General features: G+C 33.0%; 1 protein-coding gene across 1 annotated transcript in view; it reads left to right on the forward strand.

The window, feature by feature from the left end:
- The first annotated feature begins 4,188 nt into the window (after positions 1–4,188).
- LOC130449808 (protein jagged-1b) overlaps positions 4,189–24,412 on the forward strand; it is a 245,081-nt gene continuing 224,857 nt past the window's right edge. The window contains exon 1 of the mRNA XM_056787827.1: positions 4,189–4,419. Coding sequence (XP_056643805.1) covers positions 4,327–4,419 — 93 coding nt within the window. The 5' untranslated portion in view covers positions 4,189–4,326. The remainder of the gene's footprint in view (positions 4,420–24,412) is intronic.

Consider the following 24,412-nt stretch of genomic DNA (forward strand, 5'->3'; position numbering starts at 1 on the left):
AATATATCTTAGGACTTAAAAAAATGATAAATTGATTATCGTCAAACAGTTTAGTTGTGTGTGTGTGTTAGTATAGAAAATTGTCATACAAATTCGTCGAACTGAAAATAAAACAAACAGAAGTTGTCGAATGAAGCGCGAATGGAAGCGAAAGACGGAGAACGGACACCAATTGTGCGATTACCGACAATTAGGGGCAAACTTATCGAGAACGAGAAGCATGTGTCTTTTCCCGTACGGCGCATACCTAGGTACTAGCAAAAGTTGTTATGACCAAATAGAGAATAAGTAGGATCACACTCTAATTATGTGATAACTCAACGGACTAGGAAGAATAGTGCTTCGAATGTGCCTTTCGCGAATACGAATTCGAAGTTATTGCAAAAACTTAATTGCTCAACGAGAATATTTACGATCGATATACAGGGAGTCATTAACGATAAAATACCGCAACTTATTACGAATTTCGATACGAGGGTTACTACTTCTGACATTGTTAACGTGTTTCGCTGGTTTTTCGAATTAAATCGTGGTCGCACTTCGTTGGAGTATAAATTTAGTAGAAGGTTGTCTAAAATCGGTTGTAGTACCGAAAAACATCGATGCTGTGCGTAAACTGATCGACATATCGTGACATTGAGACATAATTGGACGTCGGTTGTTATCGTCGGATGCCGCGTCAATTTGACCACTATAAAATCGTGACAGGCGACGAATCTTGGTTCTATTTGCATGAAAAACTAAACAACAATCGTCTGTATGGATCCAAATCCAAAAAAAGTTGCTCGAACCGAATGTTTTCGGAATAACTGACGAATCATTTTCCACCACGACGACGCGGGTTTTCAAACATCATCACATCAAAGAAAAACGTTTTTGAGCAGTCGAAACATCGAATTTATGGTTCATCCGTCGTATTTGGCACCCGATGGTTTTTTTTATTATACCCGCAGATCGAAAATACATTGCGAATTATCACCTTTTACGTTAAATTTTCATCCAAGCGTTGAGGCAAATATTTTTTATCTTATTTCTCTTAAATATAGACAACAGTTTGGTCACACATTTCTCGGCCATCTTGGAAACACTTAGATCACTCAAAAAACACGCGGACGCGACAAAAATCAATTTCCACACTTGTTTTAATAAATTATTAGTTTCAGTCGCGGTTTTTTCAAGCTCTATGCGAAATTTAGCCACGATCCCTTGATCTTCTGTACAAACGAAGACCACTGCTATACTGATTCGTCTACAGGCCGGGTTAACGTCGCATTCGAAAGAGTAGGCAGCGCTAATCGATCACCTATGTCGATGAGGTCGCTTCCAAATACGTCGGTAACAAAATTCCCTCCAATTTAATCGACAAAACCTCTATTTCCTTCTGTTTTGACTATTTCTGTGCCTCTTCAATAAGACATACGCTTCCCGGTGTACTGCTTCGGAGGTCTGTAGTGTTTCGCACTTCGAGTGCATGTGGATAGAGGTTTCAGAGTCTTCGGGTGTCTATTGAGGCTTCAGTGCCCCGAAAGGACTCCTGTTAGGAGGATTCTCAATGCAGGAGGACTCAAGTCCCATGAAGAACTTGTCGAGTTTTGGGTTTTATGATCTTGGAGCTTGAAGCTCCTCTCTCCATTTTGCATCGATAGTTTTTCTTGTCTTGATATGTTTTGGTTTCCTTCAGTTTCTTGTCTTTTTCAACAAAAATCTTCGGTCCGAATCATTTATTTTTTTGCTACATCTTTTTTTTGTTGTTTGCTGGTATGTTCCTTTCGATTAAATCAGTTATCTAATCGAGTTATGGCTTCCTGAAGCATCGTAGAGAGTCCTGAGATTAGTTTCCATCTTGAGGATGTCCTCTATGCAGAGCTGACCGGATTGAGAACTGTTCCGTGTGGTATTTGCTTGGATCTATTGTTCTATGTTAAGTAGCTTCGTCAGGGCTGTAGCTGAAGCCTTTGCAGGCGTCCAAGAAGGTGGATCTAATTAGCTGCTTCTTTTATTTTATTCCGATGTCGTCTAGTTCAAAGTGATGACATCTTGAGACAGTCCGTTTCGATATTTGGCAAAAATGTCCCTTTGACTTCGTAAAAAGTAAAAAAAAATCTTGCGTTCGTTTAATGAAGAGCTGAACTTTGTTATCAAACAACATTATAACGAATATTTTGTGATATGATTTGTTCCACATCCTCCCAGATAAAATGTCTATCAGTTCTTTTATGAGGAAGTATTTTTGTTTCGTGTGACTGCTAAATGATTCGACTACCATTGATGTGTGTGTGTGTTATCTATTTAAAACTTTTATTTTACATTTATATTCCTCAGATAATCTAACAAAAGCTTCGTAACGTATCAATATTTTTATTTCGTTCGAAGTTGGCGCGAGTCAGCATTAAACAATCTAATCCGATCCTGTTAGGGTAAGAAATATAAGGTTAGAGTCTGTTTTTCTTCTGTTTTACCAGTGACAGCTGTCTTAAGGTGTTTTAATAGTTTTAAGCCGGTACCACACGACGCGTCAAATGTTTCCAACGTTGGTATGATTTGACGCATGTCATTCGACGAATGTTTTGTTTCCGACGTTGACATATTTGACACGCGTCAAAGGAGTACCCAATTCACGTTCAAATATGGATTTCTAAGCTAACTGTTGAATTTTCATTAAAATCACGAGATTCGGATATTGTTTTGTCGAGTTTTATCGAATATTAGTTTCCAGACTAGGTTATGAAAAATTTATCAACAAATCTGTAAGACAACATGGTTGTTTTAAACAAATTACTAATGATGACCAAATTAAACTGCAATTTTTCGTTTATAAAGAATAATTAAGTTGTTAAAAACGACAAAAATTTCCAAACACTCGAACTTCAAACCTTCATTAGTTAAATGACACAACTAAACATTTTTTTTTCGGGTTGCGGTTGAACTGTGATTATATATTTGGAATCAAATTAATACAAATGACTCTGAGATTCTTCTGACTTCTTCTAGAGACGAAATGGGCACCTACCAATACCCTGTAATAAAAAGGTTTCTAATAGTGAAGTGTGAAACCCAGTTTGGCTTGATTCCAGATACCCACTGGCTCTATAGTAAATTAATCCAATCCTAACCACTGTTCGGGTTATTTAGATCAATCTATTAAAACAACGCTTTGACTTCACGTCCAAAATTTAGCTTTGAGATAAAATTAACTTAAAAATTAGGTTAGGTTACATGTTTCAAGTTGAAATACCGAAAAACTTAAGCTTTGAGAAAAAATTAACATAAAAATTAGGTTGTAAAAGTGATTGGGATCAAAACACCCTATAAACAATTTCATTTAATAGTACAGGATGGCTGAAAACAGCAGATATAACCCTATATATCTCGTGACACTAGAGAAGCTTTCTGTTCAAATATTTTCCGCACTCAAACTAGAAGGAAATAAATCACATACAAATGACTTTCTCACTAATATAATGATAGGTTAATAAGTCACAAAAATTATTAAATTTAAATTTTACGTTTCCATATTCGGATATAGTCCGGCTCTGTGTACTTGAATTTTTAAATTCTACAAGGACACCTGTTGATGACCACAGACCTACTGACTTGTCTGTAGACCTACTGATTATTTCTCACAAATTGTATTTCGTTTTTAAACATAATAACTGCCTACCTGATATCTATTCATTGCTATTGACCAATTTTGAAAATAATACGTTTCTTTTTTATTATAATAATTGCAGGTTTATTTATAAGAATGTGTGCCATATATATTTCTATGATTTTTATCGTAATACGGTGCATTATAGTGTAAATCTTAACCTAACAAGAACGTTTAATCTTCCCAAAATTATTTCGTTGCACAATATTCCGGTAAAAATGGGAAGTTTTCTCGTGACCGGCAAACCATGCGAGCTCTCGATGTGTGTCGGGCTCTCTCAACCACTGGGATCAAAAAAAAGAAGTAACATAAAAAAAACGATGAAGAAATAATAAATAAACGCACCAAATTCGAGACAATTCACCGCTCTACTCTTCGGATAGGACCGGATCCCATCGGCATTAGCAACAAGTGGTCGCCGCTAGCGATCCCGCACTGGGTACAAAGGAAGCCCTGCAGCGTCGCTCTGATTGGTCCAAATGGATGCTGTGCCAGCGGCGGAGAGGGGCCGTTCGTGCCTCCCGGCATAGGACACCTTCAGTAGTCTTTCGAACGTCGAATGAGGCGAAGACAAAGAATTTTCTGCTATTAGATTTGTAGAGTATAGTGCGCGATTGTTGTTGTCGCGAATGTAAGTCAGATGCCGACGGCGACGTTTCGAATCTTACGGCCTGGTGATGATGTGCAGTGTAATGTGGCGGTTGCTGTGTAGGAGCATGACACATGGATATTTGTTGCAATTTTTCTTGTTGCTGTTGATGTTACTCCAGGTAATTCGTCAACGTCGTTTTGTCAAAAAAAAAAAAATCGAGAATTTATTCTTACTACTTTGATTTTTTACTCATCCTTGTGTTGATTCATTTAATTAGTTGGCCAAAACTTGTTGACACTGAGAGACTTTTGATTTTTATTCCGTTTGTTGCTATTCAGAATATTTGGGTGCCGATGCTCTTTTAGAAAGTTGCCTTAACGAAAACTTTTTTTGGTTTTTTGCTTTACCCGACTAATTTAATGTTTTATTCGTGAGATTTGGGTTCAAATTGAAGCAGCAGCTTATGAATAGCGGTAACGTAGTACTGAAACCCGTCATTAAAATAAATAGTATGCGGATACCGCGAATAATAATTTTTTAAAATGGCGCCGGAAGTTGTATGATTGGCTTTGCTTTGTAGTATATTGTTTTAGTTGTGTAAAAATTGAATTAAATGGAAAAACGACTCGTTAAAATAGAAGAAACGGACATGGATCATTTAAATTATGATAATTTACAATATTCATAACACTTTCTGGCGGTTTTAATATTTTCTAAAATCTTTGAAACTACTTTCTCTCTGAGGAGATCACAAACTTCGTTTTTGCTGATATTTGTGGTATTATTAGAATTTTGGAAAAGATAATAAAAGATTTTGAACTAAATATGTTGCCTATTCTGGAAATTCTTCTTCTTTCACTGATTTATTTTTTCGTTATTTTTTGTTCTTGATGAAGTTACTGAAATGTATTTATTAAATTAATTTTTAAATTGATTCCGTTCCTTCACTAATGGTTTCTTCATATGACATCTTTGTTACCTATCAGTTGTTATATTACAAGAACTTGGAAAAGTTGAAAAAGTAATTTCAACAAGTAGAATAATCCTGTCATAATTATTGACTTATTGATTAGAAGAAAAATAGAAGGAATGCTTGATTATTCTCGTAATTAATCCTCAAACATTTAATAACCGAAAAAATTAGATTTCGCTAAATCAACATGTACAGGGGTTGCTTAATAGTAATTATTATCTGTGTATGACTCTCAGAAACACCTTATTGAATAAAAATAATGAAATACATGCTCGAATCTTTTTGATTCTTCTCGTAATTCATCCTCAGACATTTATTTACCGAAAAAAATAGATTTCGCTAAATCAACATGTACAGGGGTTGCTTAATAGTAATTATTATCTGTGTATGACTCTCAGAAACACCTTATTGAATAAAAATAATGAAATACATGCTCGAATCTTTTGGATTCTTCTCGTAATTCATCCTCAGACATTTATTTACCGAAAAAAATAGATTTCGCAAAATCAACATGTACAGGGGTTGCTTAATAGTAATTTTTATCTGTGTATGACTCTCAGAAACACCTTATTGAAAAAAAATAATGAAATACATGCTCGAATCTTTTGGATTCTTCTCGTAATTCATCCTCAGACATTTATTTACCGAAAAAATTAGATTTCGCTAAATCAACATGTACAGGGGTTGCTTAATAGTAATTTTTATCTGTGTATGACTCTCAGAAACACCTTATTGAAAAAAAATAATGAAATACATGCTCGAATCTTTTGGATTCTTCTCGTAATTCATTCTCAGACATTTATTTACCGAAAAAAATAGATTTCGCAAAATCAACATGTACAGGGGTTGCTTAATAGTAATTATTATCTGTGTATGACTCTCAGAAACACCTTATTGAAAAAAAATAATGAAATACATGCTCGAATCTTTTGGATTCTTCTCGTAATTCATCCTCAGACATTTATTTACCGAAAAAAATAGATTTCGCAAAATCAACATGTACAGGGGTTGCTTAATAGTAATTATTATCTGTGTATGACTCTCAGAAACACCTTATTGAATAAAAATAATGAAATACATGCTCGAATCTTTTGGATTCTTCTCGTAATTCATCCTCAGACATTTAATTACCGAAAAAATTAGATATCTCACAATCAACATGTACAGGGGTTGCTTAATAATTCTTATTACCTGTTTGTGACATTCAAAACCACCTTATTGAATAAAAAAATTGGAAGACACGCTTCAAACTTATTGATTCTTCTCTTAATTAATCCTCAGACATTTATTTACCGAAAAAATTAGATTTCGCTAAATCAACATGTACAGGGGTTGCTTAATAGTAATTTTTATCTGTGTATGACTCTCAGAAACACCTTATTGAAAAAAAATAATGAAATACATGCTCGAATCTTTTGGATTCTTCTCGTAATTCATCCTCAGACATTTATTTACCGAAAAAAATAGATTTCGCAAAATCAACATGTACAGGGGTTGTTTAATTGTAATTATTATCTGTGTATGACTCTCAGAAACACCTTATTGAATAAAAATAATGAAATACATGCTCGAATCTTTTGGATTCTTCTCGTAATTCATCCTCAGACATTTATTTACCGAAAAAATTAGATTTCGCTAAATCAACATGTACAGGGGTTGCTTAATAGTAATTTTTATCTGTGTATGACTCTCAGAAACACCTTATTGAAAAAAAATAATGAAATACATGCTCGAATCTTTTGGATTCTTCTCGTAATTCATCCTCAGACATTTATTTACCGAAAAAATTAGATTTCGCTAAATCAACATGTACAGGGGTTGCTTAATAGTAATTTTTATCTGTGTATGACTCTCAGAAACACCTTATTGAAAAAAAATAATGAAATACATGCTCGAATCTTTTGGATTCTTCTCGTAATTCATTCTCAGACATTTATTTACCGAAAAAAATAGATTTCGCAAAATCAACATGTACAGGGGTTGCTTAATAGTAATTATTATCTGTGTATGACTCTCAGAAACACCTTATTGAAAAAAAATAATGAAATACATGCTCGAATCTTTTGGATTCTTCTCGTAATTCATCCTCAGACATTTATTTACCGAAAAAAATAGATTTCGCAAAATCAACATGTACAGGGGTTGCTTAATAGTAATTATTATCTGTGTATGACTCTCAGAAACACCTTATTGAATAAAAATAATGAAATACATGCTCGAATCTTTTGGATTCTTCTCGTAATTCATCCTCAGACATTTAATTACCGAAAAAATTAGATATCTCACAATCAACATGTACAGGGGTTGCTTAATAATTCTTATTACCTGTTTGTGACATTCAAAACCACCTTATTGAATAAAAAAATTGGAAGACACGCTTCAAACTTATTGATTCTTCTCTTAATTAATCCTCAGACATTTATTTACCGAAAAAATTAGATTTCGCTAAATCAACATGTACAGGGGTTGCTTAATAGTAATTTTTATCTGTGTATGACTCTCAGAAACACCTTATTGAAAAAAAATAATGAAATACATGCTCGAATCTTTTGGATTCTTCTCGTAATTCATCCTCAGACATTTATTTACCGAAAAAAATAGATTTCGCAAAATCAACATGTACAGGGGTTGTTTAATTGTAATTATTATCTGTGTATGACTCTCAGAAACACCTTATTGAATAAAAATAATGAAATACATGCTCGAATCTTTTTGATTCTTCTCGTAATTCATCCTCAGACATTTATTTACCGAAAAAAATAGATTTCGCAAAATCAACATGTACAGGGGTTGCTTAATAGTAATTATTATCTGTGTATGACTCTCAGAAACACCTTATTGAAAAAAAAATAATGAAATACATGCTCGAATCTTTTGGATTCTTCTCGTAATTCATCCTCAGACATTTATTTACCGAAAAAAATAGATTTCGCAAAATCAACATGTACAGGAGTTGCTTAATAGTAATTATTATCTGTGTATGACTCTCAGAAACACCTTATTGAATAAAAATAATGAAATACATGCTCGAATCTTTTTGATTCTTCTCGTAATTCATCCTCAGACATTTATTTACCGAAAAAAATAGATTTCGCAAAATCAACATGTACAGGGGTTGCTTAATAGTAATTATTATCTGTGTATGACTCTCAGAAACACCTTATTGAATAAAAATAATGAAATACATGCTCGAATCTTTTGGATTCTTCTCGTAATTCATCCTCAGATATTTATTTACCGAAAAAATTAGATTTCGCTAAATCAACATGTACAGGGGTTGCTTAATAGTAATTTTTATCTGTGTATGACTCTCAGAAACACCTTATTGAAAAAAAAATAATGAAATACATGCTCGAATCTTTTGGATTCTTCTCGTAATTCATCCTCAGACATTTATTTACCGAAAAAAATAGATTTCGCAAAATCAACATGTACAGGGGTTGCTTAATTGTAATTATTATCTGTGTATGACTCTCAGAAACACCTTATTGAATAAAAATAATGAAATACATGCTCGAATCTTTTGGATTCTTCTCGTAATTCATCCTCAGACATTTAATTACCGAAAAAATTAGATATCTCACAATCAACATGTACAGGGGTTGCTTAATAGTAATTATTATCTGTGTATGACTCTCAGAAACACCTTATTGAAAAAAAAATAATGAAATACATGCTCGAATCTTTTGGATTCTTCTCGTAATTCATCCTCAGACATTTATTTACTGAAAAAAATAGATTTCGTTAAATCAACATGTACAGGGGTTGCTTAATAGTAATTATTATCTGTGTATGACTCTCAGAAACACCTTATTGAATAAAAATAATGAAATACATGCTCGAATCTTTTGGATTCTTCTCGTAATTCATCCTCAGACATTTATTTACTGAAAAAAATAGATTTCGTTAAATCAACATGTACAGGGGTTGCTTAATAGTAATTATTATCTGTGTATGACTCTCAGAAACACCTTATTGAATAAAAATAATGAAATACATGCTCGAATCTTTTGGATTCTTCTCGTAATTCATCCTCAGACATTTATTTACTGAAAAAAATAGATTTCGTTAAATCAACATGTACAGGGGTTGCTTAATAGTAATTATTATCTGTGTATGACTCTCAGAAACACCTTATTGAATAAAAATAATGAAATACATGCTCGAATCTTTTGGATTCTTCTCGTAATTCATCCTCAGACATTTATTTACCGAAAAAAATAGATTTCGTTAAATCAACATGTACAGGGGTTGCTTAATAGTAATTTTTATCTGTGTATGACTCTCAGAAACACCTTATTGAATAAAAATAATGAAATACATGCTCGAATCTTTTTGATTCTTCTCGTAATTAATCCTCAGACATTTATTTACCGAAAAAATTAGATTTCGCAAAATCAACATGTACAGGGGTTGCTTAATAGTAATTTTTATCTGTGTATGACTCTCAGAAACACCTTATTGAAAAAAAATAATGAAATACATGCTCGAATCTTTTTGATTCTTCTCGTAATTAATCCTCAGACATTTATTTACCGAAAAAATTAGATTTCGCAAAATCAACATGTACAGGGGTTGCTTAATAGTAATTTTTATCTGTGTATGACTCTCAGAAACACCTTATTGAATAAAAATAATGAAATACATGCTCGAATCTTTTTGATTCTTCTCGTAATTAATCCTCAGACATTTATTTACCGAAAAAATTAGATTTCGCTAAATCAACATGTACAGGGGTTGCTTAATAGTAATTTTTATCTGTGTATGACTCTCAGAAACACCTTATTGAAAAAAAATAATGAAATACATGCTCGAATCTTTTTGATTCTTCTCGTAATTAATCCTCAGACATTTATTTACCGAAAAAATTAGATTTCGCTAAATCAACATGTACAGGGGTTGCTTAATAGTAATTTTTATCTGTGTATGACTCTCAGAAACACCTTATTGAAAAAAAATAATGAAATACATGCTCGAATCTTTTTGATTCTTCTCGTAATTAATCCTCAGACATTTATTTACCGAAAAAATTAGATTTCGCTAAATCAACATGTACAGGGGTTGCTTAATAGTAATTTTTATCTGTGTATGACTCTCAGAAACACCTTATTGAAAAAAAATAATGAAATACATGCTCGAATCTTTTTGATTCTTCTCGTAATTAATCCTCAGACATTTATTTACCGAAAAAATTAGATTTCGCAAAATCAACATGTACAGGGGTTGCTTAATAGTAATTTTTATCTGTGTATGACTCTCAGAAACACCTTATTGAATAAAAATAATGAAATACATGCTCGAATCTTTTTGATTCTTCTCGTAATTAATCCTCAGACATTTATTTACCGAAAAAATTAGATTTCGCTAAATCAACATGTACAGGGGTTGCTTAATAATAATTATCATCTGTTTATGACATTCTGGTCTCAAAATCGATTTAGCTATCGATTGTTTATTAAAAAATCAACAAAATGAAGTGTTGTAGTAAAATTATCGGGAAATAATACAGGATATGAGCGAAAAGTAATTAGGGATTTGAAAACTCATCAATCGAAATGATACAATTTATGAATATTCTTCGACATACGTCCATCCTGCGTCAATATACTTTCGCATCGAGATCTCCATGCTCAGTCTCTAAATGTTATCCTTTCGGCGGTCTCTTGTACCGAGGGAACAAAAAGAAGTTTGGCGAGACGAGATCGGGGCTGTAGGTCGGCCAGCTGACGCGGTTGCCTCCCGAAGTATTTCGAAAGTCACTACTCCTGTTTAAGTCTTATCCATAGATAATGCTTTACCAATTCGAAAATAAGATTAAACACGGACCTAATTAGGGTATTTTTGAAGCCAATCTCAGTTAGGACATCTCGATAGTTTAGATAATTACTTCTCAACATACGACTAGTTTCTGCGGTCGCTATTTTCAGCTCTACAGTTTATTTTTGTCTACAAAACTATAAAGTTTCAATTCACACATAAAACCGCCACCCTGTATGTTATTTTTTCCGCTAAAATTGCTTTTAAAATGCCTTAATAGGTATTGGAAGAGTGCATACACAATTTATCTCGACAATCTTATAAATATTTATCTAACAGCTTCCAAAACTCTACGTGGTTTTGTTATATATTTTGAAGAACCTGTAGAGCCTACCACTTAAGGCCTTCTGAAGATTCAGAACATAGATAAACAACTCTTAAAACAACTATATGTCCGTCAATGGGACACATAAAAACATTTATTAACAGGGATTGCGTGTATGTGTTTACGAGGAAGCATCGTCATAAATCTGTTACTCCAAGTGAAGTATTTTGCATTTTTCTTCGGGAAAATATTAGATCAAAAGTTAAATATTTGTTTACGCGCAAATAATACGATGATATACGCTGATAAATCGGCAACAGAAGGTTAAACGAGTGGAAAATCATCCTCGGATGGTACCAATCGTAAATCTTCGACTGGGACCTATCAAAACCGACGGAGGATACCCAAGAAGTGTGGCGATTGCTCCAAGTGACCTTAAGAACTGAACCAGGAAATTCCAAGTAACGTTCTTAACACGTTGAACGCCGGTGCGCTCCAAAGGCACTCAACTCAACTTTTCCCAAAGTCCAGACGACAGTCCAGTCCAGGGAGGACATCAGGGTTATTTTTGGTCAACTTCTGCTGTGGTGCTTTTTCATTTTTTCGAAATTTCCGATAAAAAGTTCGGAATGTCAAACATTAAGCGTTGGAATTCCTAAACAAAAAAAGGAAATGATGTCATCACGAAGCGGAAGATGAAAAATAATTAAAACATTTTCGAAACTGGAGTTTATTTTCTTGTTTATAAAAAATATGTTTGTTAATGTACACCTTGCGGTTTAAGGTGTTTATGTACGCTTTTTGTTAATAAATGTAATAAATAATCATAATAAACAATAAAAAAATGTTAAAACGTATTTTATTATTTACCTTTACCATAATTTATTCTACTAAATCGAAGGAATTTATGGGATACGTTATTACGTTGAAAATGAAAATTTTCCTATCAAAAAGGACGAAGGACGAAACGTGGGTCCACTCTAAATAGAAGAACAAATGTTTTCAAAGGAAGAAACTGCTCCAAAGAACCCAAAGATCGTCCCATCTGCAGGTACGGTCATGGAAATGATAAGAAGGAACCAAGACAATGTATTAACGATGGTTTAAATTGAACCAATTGCTTCCTCAACTACCGTATAGTACAGATCTGACCTCCAGTGATTACTGGCCGGTAAGAAATCAACAAGTTTGATCAAGACAATGCACCAACTGGCTCAATCGCTATTGGAGTTGCCAGAATTGATGAATTTAAGGTTGGTTTGATACCTAATGCACCCCATTCGCCAGATTTAGTCTCCTCGGATTATTTTCTGTTTATAAACTTGAAAAAATGGGGCGTTGGTCAAAAATTTTACAAAAATGAAGAGTTGGTATCGGCAGTTAGTGGGGGTTTGAGGAGCTTTACGATTTTTATTATATAAAGGGTGAAAATCGTATGGGGAAACAAAAATTTTCGTGTTTTCTTTGTTGGGCCATTCTCGTAAACAAAAACTTTCGATAACTGTAAAAAAAGTCCAATTAAATCATTTTTCAACTGACCTACATTGTTTTCACGAAATGTGGTATTTGTTCGAACGACTCCAATTTCACATTGACTTGTAAGATGTGATACGTGAAAAAATTCACATTGTTTTCCAAGAAAATGTGTCTTGTACTTTCAAGAGCAATTTGTGCAAGCAAAAACAAAACAATAGCCTGTTTTTAACTATGTATATGTTGTCGATTGGTTAAAAAATGATCGTGCACTGTAAAATAATGTGTTTTTCTACAAAGGAATTTCTGTTTTCTTCATTTTCTGATATTTTTCTTTTCCAATTCGTATAATAAACAAGATGTTTATTGAAAAAGGTACGGGGGGCAATATGTCAAAAGTGACATTACTGCAATGAAGTTTGACGTTTTTAATGGTGAACGTACCCAGAATTGTATGTCAAAAGTGACATTACTACGATGAAGTTTGACGTTTTTAATGGTGAACGTACCCAAAACGATATGTCAAAACTGACACTACTACGATGAGGTTTGACGTTTTTAATGGTGAACGTACCCAAAACGATATGTCAAAACTGACACTACTACGATGAGGTTTGACGTTTTTAATGGTGAACGTACCCAAAACGATATGTCAAAAGTGACATTACTACGATGAAGTTTGACGTTTTTAATGGTGAACGTACCCAGAATTGTATGTCAAAACTGACAGTATTACGATGAAGTTTGACGTTTTTAATGGTGAACGTACCCAGAACAATATGTCAAAACTGACAGTATTACGATGAAGTTTGACGTTTTTAATAGAGAACGTACCCAAAACGATATGTCAAAAGTGACATTACTACGATGAAGTTTGACGTTTTTAATGGTGAACGTACCCAGAACAATATGTCAAAACTGACAGTATTACGATGAAGTTTGACGTTTTTAATAGAGAACGTACCCAAAACGATATGTCAAAAGTGACATTACTACGATGAAGTTTGACGTTTTTAATGGTGAACGTACCCAGAACAATATGTCAAAACTGACAGTATTACGATGAAGTTTGACGTTTTTAATGGAGAACGTACCCAAAACGATATGTCAAAACTGACACTACTACGATGAGGTTTGACGTTTTTAATGGTGAACGTACCCAGAATTGTATGTCAAAAGTGACATTACTACGATGAAGTTTGACGTTTTTAATGGTGAACGTACCCAAAACGATATGTCAAAACTGACACTACTACGATGAGGTTTGACGTTTTTAATGGTGAACGTACCCAGAACAATATGTCAAAACTGACACTACTACGATGAGGTTTGACGTTTTTAATGGTGAACGTACCCAAAACGATATGTCAAAAGTGACATTACTACGATGAAGTTTGACGTTTTTAATGGTGAACGTACCCAGAACAATATGTCAAAACTGACAGTATTACGATGAAGTTTGATGTTTTTAATGGTGAACGTACCCAGAACAATATGTCAAAACTGACAGTATTACGATGAAGTTTGACGTTTTTAATGGAGAACGTACCCAAAACGATATGTCAAAAGTGACATTACTACGATGAAGTTTGACGTTTTTAATGGTGAACGTACCCAGAACAATATGTCAAAACTGACAGTATTACGATGAAGTTTGACGTTTTTAATGGTGAACGTACCCAAAACGACATGTGAAACGTGACATTACTACGATGAAGTTTGACGTTTTTAATGGGGAACGTACCCAAAACGATATGTCAAAAGTGACATTACTACGATGAAGTTTGACGTTTTTAATGGTGAACGTACCCAAAACGATATGTCAAAACTGACACTACTACGATGAGGTTTGACGTTTTTAATGGTGAACGTACCCAGAACGATATGTCAAAAGTGACATTACTACGATGAAGTTTGACGTTTTTAATGGTGAACGTACCCAGAACAATATGTCAAAACTGACAGTATTACGATGAAGTTTGACGTTTTTAATGGAGAACGTACCCAAAACGATATGTCAAAAGTGACATTACTACGATGAAGTTTGACGTTTTTAATGGGGAACGTACCCAAAACGATATGTCAAAAGTGACACTACTACGATGAAGTTTGACGTTTTTAATGGTGAACGTACCCAGAATTGTATGTCAAAAGTGACATTACTACGATGAAGTTTGATGTTTTTAATGGTGAACGTACCCAGAACAATATGTCAAAACTGACAGTATTACGATGAAGTTTGACGTTTTTAATGGAGAACGTACCCAAAACGATATGTCAAAAGTGACACTACTACGATGAAGTTTGACGTTTTTAATGGTGAACGTACCCAGAATTGTATGTCAAAAGTGACATTACTACGATGAAGTTTGATGTTTTTAATGGTGAACGTACCCAGAACAATATGTCAAAACTGACAGTATTACGATGAAGTTTGACGTTTTTAATGGAGAACGTACCCAAAACGATATGTCAAAAGTGACACTACTACGATGAAGTTTGACGTTTTTAATGGTGAACGTACCCAGAATTGTATGTCAAAAGTGACATTACTACGATGAAGTTTGATGTTTTTAATGGTGAACGTACCCAGAACAATATGTCAAAACTGACAGTATTACGATGAAGTTTGACGTTTTTAATGGAGAACGTACCCAAAACGATATGTCAAAAGTGACACTACTACGATGAAGTTTGACGTTTTTAATGGTGAACGTACCCAGAATTGTATGTCAAAAGTGACATTACTACGATGAAGTTTGATGTTTTTAATTGATAATTTGTTGTTTTAGACTATTTTTTGTGTTTTCGTGAAGGTTTTCATCAAAAAAAAACCTGGAAAATCTCCTTAACATTGTGATCTGATAATTAAGTGTCTTCCTTAGTAGAAGCTGCTTCAATTATTATAGTCTACACTATACACTTTGCTCTAATTTTACACTAAGCACTTAATTACTGATATGATTGAAATTTCGAGTGGTACATTGAAATGATTGTATTAAAATAATATTTTTGTAATTACAAATGCCAGTTTGATCTTGTTTGAATTCTATTAGCTTCGTCAACAAACCTGTCCGATCTTCAGTATTATTTCTTCGCTTACGACATACAGCTGTGTTTGTTGGATTTTAAACAAATATTGAATCGAAGAAATCATTTCTTATTTAAATATTTTCAAATACTTGCCGATGTGTGCGAGGCAATCGAATTATTCATTGTATTTAAAAAAAAAACAAAGTGACTGGCTGCTAAGTATTGAATAGAATATATCCTTCAACTCGAGGACTGTTAATTTTTGTTGGTTTAACTTACAGGACTATCTATATAACGTTCATCAAGTGCTTCGTTCTTCCTGTCCTAGGTTAGTTTCTTCTCATAATACAGGATGTCCTACGACGAGTTAAAACTATCTGTATATATCTGGCAAAATAAAGAAAATTTATACGTTTCGGTTTTTGGATACGATTTTTTAACTAAAATATTTTTATAGATGACTGTAACTTTATTATTTTGAATAGAACACCCTGTATATTAGTACATTTTTGAAATCTACGTGAAATTTTTGTATACTTTTGTCTGAAAACTTTTTTCGAAAAATGAATACTTTTTGAGTTATTAATTTTTTTGTGAAAAAATTTTACCCTTATAAATTATTTTTTTAAAAAAATACCTTTAAAGATATGACAATAGTTTTTGTGCAGTTTTTTCTAGCAAGGTCAGACGTATTTGAATCTACGTTAAAAATTTTTACATTTTATACAGGGTGTGTATAAAGAGTGTTCAAAGTTTAACTTCATAAATATCTAATTTCTTTATTTTTTTAAATAGAACCACCTGGTTTTTTCTATTTTAATGCATTCAGGGGTGAAAAATAAGGTAAATTCATGTATTTTCTCCTATACCTAAACCTTACCGTTATCCAGATATTAAAGGTTTTTTGTAAATTTTTTAGAGATGCAGGTGTGGTCTAAATTTTATTTTGACTCGTTGATACAAACAGAAAACTTTTAATATCTGGATAACCATAAGGTTTAGGTATAGGAAAGTATACATGAATTTGCCTTATTTTTTACCCCTGAATGCATTAAAATAGAAAAAACCGGGTGGTTCTATTTAAAAAAATAAAGAAGTTTGATATTTATGAAGTTAAACTTTGAACACTTTTTATACACACCCTGTATAAAATGTAAAATTTTTTAACGTAGATTCAAATACGTGTGACTTTAATAAATTAACCGAACAAAAATCAATTTCATATCTTTAAGGGTATAATCGTAAAAAAATAATTTGTAAGAGTCTGCAATTTTTTACAAAAAAATTAATAACTCGAAAAGTATACATTTTTCGAAAAAAGTTTTCATATAAAAGTATATTCAAATTTAACGAAGATTTCAGAAATGTATTAATATACAGGGTGTTTTATTCAAAATAACAAAGTTACAGTCATATTTTAGTTAAAAACGTAGAAATTTTCCATATATACAGATAGTTTTAACTCACACCCTGTATAGTTGATTATTATAAAATTTCGGTAATTACTAGAATTACAAATATCATCAACTCCCGACGTTTTGTAATGTAAACTTATAAAAAATTGATGGTTTTATTTTATGACAATAATAAAATAATAATTATACGTATGAGAAAATCCTTCTAACTTCGAGGTCGAGGTTTATTTTCTCTTTTATTGTTCTTCCTGAGGCGTCAATTTCACTACCTTCTATTTCTTTTCTCAAGTTTTTCTTTTATTCTCCACGTTTCCGATCCATATACGATGCTGGTTCCAAACTACCAGACCTCATCTAGAGATGGCGGTAGTTGCTTGGAAAATACCCATTGTGTTAGAGTTTGATGACGCCATGTTGTTTAACATTTGGACCTGCGAAGACCAGCATAGCAGTGGTCGATCAAATGAGGTAAACACTCCAGAAATGTTAAAGAAAATCGCATTTAACTGAAAAATTGGACATGAGGAAGCTGTGTGCAAGATGGATGCCACGTTGCAAGATGGATGCCGCGTTTGCTCCCAATGGAACAAATATAACGTCGTGGAGATGTTTCCATTGAGTGTTTGGCATCGTTTCATAGAAATAAAGCCGTTTTATAACCATGTATCCATCATTTCACACCTGAACCATCAAAATAATGGACTGAGAAGTGTGAACCGACTTCAAACAAGTCAAAGAACGTTCCATCTGCAGGTAACGTCATGGCGTCGATGTTTGTGTGATCATTTTCATTGACTATCTTGAATAAAGAAAAACTATCACTTTAAATCAGGAATTTTCCAGAAAATCATAACATATTCACCAAGGGGTCGGATGTAACGTAGAAAACCCAATTACAAGATTTTTCCAGGCCCTCTAACGGGGAAACTAAGCGAAACTGGAAAAAATGTTTCAGACAAAAGTTGTGCGAAATCTTATGCTCTATAAGAGTGCCCTTTAACTTTTTTTACTAGGACGCATAGTTTTCCTGAAAAATTGGAAAAACTTACGAGATTTTTGTATGCTACAACTTTGCTATTTACTATTGCCCCCGAAAAACCGTAGTTTTCCAGAAAATGTATGAAATGGGTTTTTAAATCTTCTAGCGGCTTAACTATGCAAGAAACGTTGCAAAAGTTGTCAGGAATTTTCCAGAAATTCGTAACATATTCACCAAGGGGTCGGATGTAACGTAGAAAACCCAATTACAAGATTTTTCCAGGCCCTCTAACGAGGAAACTAAGCGAAACTGGAAAAAATGTTTCAGACAAAAGTTGTGCGAAATCTTATGCTCTATAAGAGTGCCCTTTAACTTTTTTTACTAGGACGCATAGTTTTCCCGAAAAATTGGAAAAACTTTGAGATTTTTGTATGCTACAACTTTGCTATTTACTATTGTCCCCGAAAAACCGTAGTTTTCCAGAAAATGTAAGAAATGGGTTTTTAATTCTTCTAGCGGCTTAACTATGCAAGAAACGTTGCAAAAGTTGTCAGGAATTTTCCAGAAATTCGTAACATATTCACCAAGGGGTCGGATGTAACGTAGAAAACCCAATTACAAGATTTTTCCAGGCCCTCTAACGGGGAAACTAAGCGAAACTGGAAAAAATGTTTCAGACAAAAGTTGTGCGAAATCTTATGCTCTATAAGAGTGCCCTTTAACTTTTTTTACTAGAACGCATAGTTTTCCTGAAAAATTGGAAAAACTTACGAGATTTTTGTATGCTACAACTTTGCTATTTACTATTGCCCCCGAAAAACCGTAGTTTTCCAGAAAATGTAAGAAATGGGTTTTTAAATCTTCTAGCGGCTTAACTATGCAAGAAACGTTGCAAAAGTTGTCAGGAATTTTCCAGAAATTCGTAACATATTCACCAAGGGGTCGGATGTAACGTAGAAAACCCAATTACAAGATTTTTCCAGGCCCTCTAACGGGGAAACTAAGCGAAACTGGAAAAAATGTTTCAGACAAAAGTTGTGCGAAATCTTATGCTCTATAAGAGTGCCCTTTAACTTTTTTTACTAGGACGCATAGTTTTCCTGAAAAATTGGAAAAACTTACGAGATTTTTGTATGCTACAACTTTGCTATTTACTATTGCCCCCGAAAAACCGTAGTTTTCCAGAAAATGTAAGAAATGGGTTTTTAAATCTTCTAGCGGCTTAACTATGCAAGAAACGTTGCAAAAGTTGTCAGGAATTTTCCAGAAATTCGTAACATATTCACCAAGGGGTCGGATGTAACGTAGAAAACCCAATTACAAGATTTTTCCAGGCCCTCTAACGGGGAAACTAAGCGAAACTGGAAAAAATGTTTCAGACAAAAGTTGTGCGAAATCTTATGCTCTATAAGAGTGCCCTTTAACTTTTTTTACTAGGACGCATAGTTTTCCTGAAAAATTGGAAAAACTTACGAGATTTTTGTATGCTACAACTTTGCTATTTACTATTGCCCCCGAAAAACCGTAGTTTTCCAGAAAATGTATGAAATGGGTTTTTAAATCTTCTAGCGGCTTAACTATGCAAGAAACGTTGCAAAAGTTGTCAGGAATTTTCCAGAAATTCGTAACATATTCACCAAGGGGTCGGATGTAACGTAGAAAACCCAATTACAAGATTTTTCCAGGCCATCTAACGGGGAAACTAAGCGAAACTGGAAAAAATGTTTCAGACAAAAGTTGTGCGAAATCTTATGTTCTATAAGATTGCCCTTTAACTTTTTTTACTAGGACGCATAGTTTTCCCGAAAAATTGGAAAAACTTATGAGATTTTTGTATGCTACAACTTTGCTATTTACTATTGCTCCCGAAAAACCGTAGTTTTCCAGAAAATGTAAGAAATGGGTTTTTAAATCTTCTACGCGTCCTCTAGCGGCTTAACAATGCAATTTACGACGTTCGAGCGAAAAAATAAAACAAAATAGGCCGTATTTGGTTAAGAAGACAATTCACCGATTCACAAGTCGATCACAACGATGATTAAATCGAACAAATTACACTTCGAATTGCTTCCTTATCCACCATACAATCCAGATCTGATTCCCAGTGACTACTGATCTCAAAAAAATGTACACCGGTAATAAATTAAGTTCAAATTGCCGAAACTGAAGCCTATTTTGATGCAAAACGCAAATTCTTCTACAAGCACGGCATCGAGAAGTTATCGAGCCGTAACGGTGTAGTTGGTAAGGTTATCGAGCCATCGAGAAGTTAGGGAAGCGTTGGAATGATTGTATTCGTCTTGAAATCGATGAATAAAATCGATATTTATCAAAAAAACGTTTTTTGCTTTATTTATTACATTATTGTAATAAGGTAAAGGATATTTAATGTCTGATTCGTATTAAAACCCGACGAGGTCCATTATTATTATCAATTACACAGACAAAAGCTGTCATATTAATTACAACAACTTCGATATTACAAAGTTTCGTGTTTCAGAATCACCGAGACTCCGGTATTCGATTTCGCGAATATCCATTCGTTTGCGGGTTGATACCTTGTAAAAAACTTCAGGTGTTCACGCAATATTTCCTCTATAATCGGAAATAGATTTCGAGGTTTTCCTGACAACTATGGTATCTACCAACTATAATAATGTCGATTTTCCTTGATTTAAAAGTTCGACAAAAAATGGGTTTTTGATCGAGATCTCAGATAAATTTTGTAACCGCGCGTTCTACGCTCTATATCTCGAAAACAGTTCGAGATATAAGAAAATGTTGAATACAAAAGTTGTAGAGAATTAAATTCTCTACAATATTGATAATGAAAACAAATGGCGTAAAATTAATAGGAAACGAGATATTTGAAAAAAATGTAAAAAGAATCGATTTTTTGTTAACTTACTGGGTATGTCGATTTTCCTTGATTTAAAAGTTCGACAAAAAATGGGTTTTTGATCGAGATCTCAGATAAATTTTGTAACCGCGCGTTCTACGCTCTATATCTCGAAAACAGTTCGAGATATAAGAAAATGTTGAATACAAAAGTTGTAGAGAATTAAATTCTCTACAATATTGATAACAAAAACAAATAGCGTAAAATTAATAGGAAACGAGATATTTGAAAAAAATGTAAAAAGAATCGGTTTTTTGTTAACTTACTGGGTTTGTCGATTTTCCTTGATCTAAAAGTTCGACAAAAAATGGGTTTTTGATCGAGATCTCAGATAAATTTTGTAACCGCGCGTTTTACGCTCTATATCTCGGAAACAGTTCGAGATATAAGAAAATGTTGAATACAAAAGTTGTAGAGAATTAAATTCTCTACAATATTGATAATGAAAACAAATGGCGTAAAATTAATAGGAAACGAGATATTTGAAAAAAATGTAAAAAGAATCGATTTTTTGTTAACTTACTGGGTTTGTCGATTTTCCTTGATCTAAAAGTTCGACAAAAAATGGGTTTTTGATCGAGATCTCAGATAAATTTTGTAACCGCGCGTTTTACGCTCTATATCTCGGAAACAGTTCGAGATATAAGAAAATGTTGAATACAAAAGTTGTAGAGAATTAAATTCTCTACAATATTGATAATGAAAACAAATGGCGTAAAATTAATAGGAAACGAGATATTTGAAAAAAATGTAAAAAGAATCGATTTTTTGTTAACTTACTGGGTTTGTCGATTTTCCTTGATCTAAAAGTTCGACAAAAAATGGGTTTTTGATCGAGATCTCAGATAAATTTTGTAACCGCGCGTTCTACGCTCTATATCTCGAAAACAGTTCGAGATATAAGAAAATGTTGAATACAAAAGTTGTAGAGAATTAAATTCTCTACAATATTGATAATGAAAACAAATGGCGTAAAATTAATAGGAAACGAGATATTTGAAAAAAATGTAAAAAGAATCGATTTTTTGTTAACTTACTGGGTTTGTCGATTTTCCTTGATCTAAAAGTTCGACAAAAAATGGGTTTTTGATCGAGATCTCAGATAAATTTTGTAACCGCGCGTTTTACGCTCTATATCTCGGAAACAGTTCGAGATATAAGAAAATGTTGAATACAAAAGTTGTAGAGAATTAAATTCTCTACAATATTGATAATGAAAACAAATGGCGTAAAATTAATAGGAAACGAGATATTTGAAAAAAATGTAAAAAGAATCGATTTTTTGTTAACTTACTGGGTTTGTCGATTTTCCTTGATCTAAAAGTTCGACAAAAAATGGGTTTTTGATCGAGATCTCAGATAAATTTTGTAACCGCGCGTTTTACGCTCTATATCTCGGAAACAGTTCGAGATATAAGAAAATGTTGAATACAAAAGTTGTAGAGAATTAAATTCTCTACAATATTGATAATGAAAACAAATGGCGTAAAATTAATAGGAAACGAGATATTTGAAAAAAATGTAAAAAGAATCGATTTTTTGTTAACTTACTGGGTTTGTCGATTTTCCTTGATCTAAAAGTTCGACAAAAAATGGGTTTTTGATCGAGATCTCAGATAAATTTTGTAACCGCGCGTTCTACGCTCTATATCTCGAAAACAGTTCGAGATATAAGAAAATGTTGAATACAAAAGTTGTAGAGAATTAAATTCTCTACAATATTGATAACAAAAACAAATAGCGTAAAATTAATAGGAAACGAGATATTTGAAAAAAATGTAAAAAGAATCGGTTTTTTGTTAACTTACTGGGTTTGTCGATTTTCCTTGATCTAAAAGTTCGACAAAAAATGGGTTTTTGATCGAGATCTCAGATAAATTTTGTAACCGCGCGTTCTACGCTCTATATCTCGAAAACAGTTCGAGATATAAGAAAATGTTGAATACAAAAGTTGTAGAGAATTAAATTCTCTACAATATTGATAACAAAAACAAATAGCGTAAAATTAATAGGAAACGAGATATTTGAAAAAAATGTAAAAAGAATCGGTTTTTTGTTAACTTACTGGGTTTGTCGATTTTCCTTGATCTAAAAGTTCGACAAAAAATGGGTTTTTGATCGAGATCTCAGATAAATTTTGTAACCGCGCGTTCTACGCTCTATATCTCGAAAACAGTTCGAGATATAAGAAAATGTTGAATACAAAAGTTGTAGAGAATTAAATTCTCTACAATATTGATAACAAAAACAAATAGCGTAAAATTAATAGGAAACGAGATATTTGAAAAAAATGTAAAAAGAATCGATTTTTTGTTAACTTACTGGGTTTGTCGATTTTCCTTGATCTAAAAGTTCGACAAAAAATGGGTTTTTGATCGAGATCTCAGATAAATTTTGTAACCGCGCGTTTTACGCTCTATATCTCGGAAACAGTTCGAGATATAAGAAAATGTTGAATACAAAAGTTGTAGAGAATTAAATTCTCTACAATATTGATAATGAAAACAAATGGCGTAAAATTAATAGGAAACGAGATATTTGAAAAAAATGTAAAAAGAATCGATTTTTTGTTAACTTACTGGGTATGTCGATTTTCCTTGATTTAAAAGTTCGACAAAAAATGGGTTTTTGATCGAGATCTCAGATAAATTTTGTAACCGCGCGTTCTACGCTCTATATCTCGAAAACAGTTCGAGATATAAGAAAATGTTGAATACAAAAGTTGTAGAGAATTAAATTCTCTACAATATTGATAATGAAAACAAATGGCGTAAAATTAATAGGAAACGAGATATTTGAAAAAAATGTAAAAAGAATCGATTTTTTGTTAACTTTGATTTTAAAAATTACAATTTTGATAATCGATAATAGTTTTAGGATGCCAAAATACAATTTTTTCCGTGGTAATATACCGGGTATGTCGATTTTCCGAGTCGACTCGACTATTATATCATAATATTATTGAAGATTTGTTTTTTCAAATTCGTAGCCTCTTAAATCATTTTCGACATCATTCCAACTAACTCGCCGTTCGCTGTACTTGGTAATTCATTGAAAAAAAGTCAGTTGACATGAAGAATGTAGATATTAATTCATTGGGAGTAAGACAATGGATTCATGAGATGCGACGTGGAGATAAAGAAGAAATCTTCCTTATTCTATTTTCAAAGAATGTTCGTCAAGAATATTCGACAGGGTGACCCCACCGAACAACCATTTTTTTCCCATAAAAGCACTGAAAAGATTGAAAAGTATCGATTAATATGTTAGAGGGAAAGTTTAGTGGATACCAAACGGTCACAAAGGCAAAAACGGTG

Source organism: Diorhabda sublineata, chromosome 10, assembly GCF_026230105.1.
Source record: "Diorhabda sublineata isolate icDioSubl1.1 chromosome 10, icDioSubl1.1, whole genome shotgun sequence".
Classification (NCBI taxonomy): domain Eukaryota; kingdom Metazoa; phylum Arthropoda; class Insecta; order Coleoptera; family Chrysomelidae; genus Diorhabda; species Diorhabda sublineata.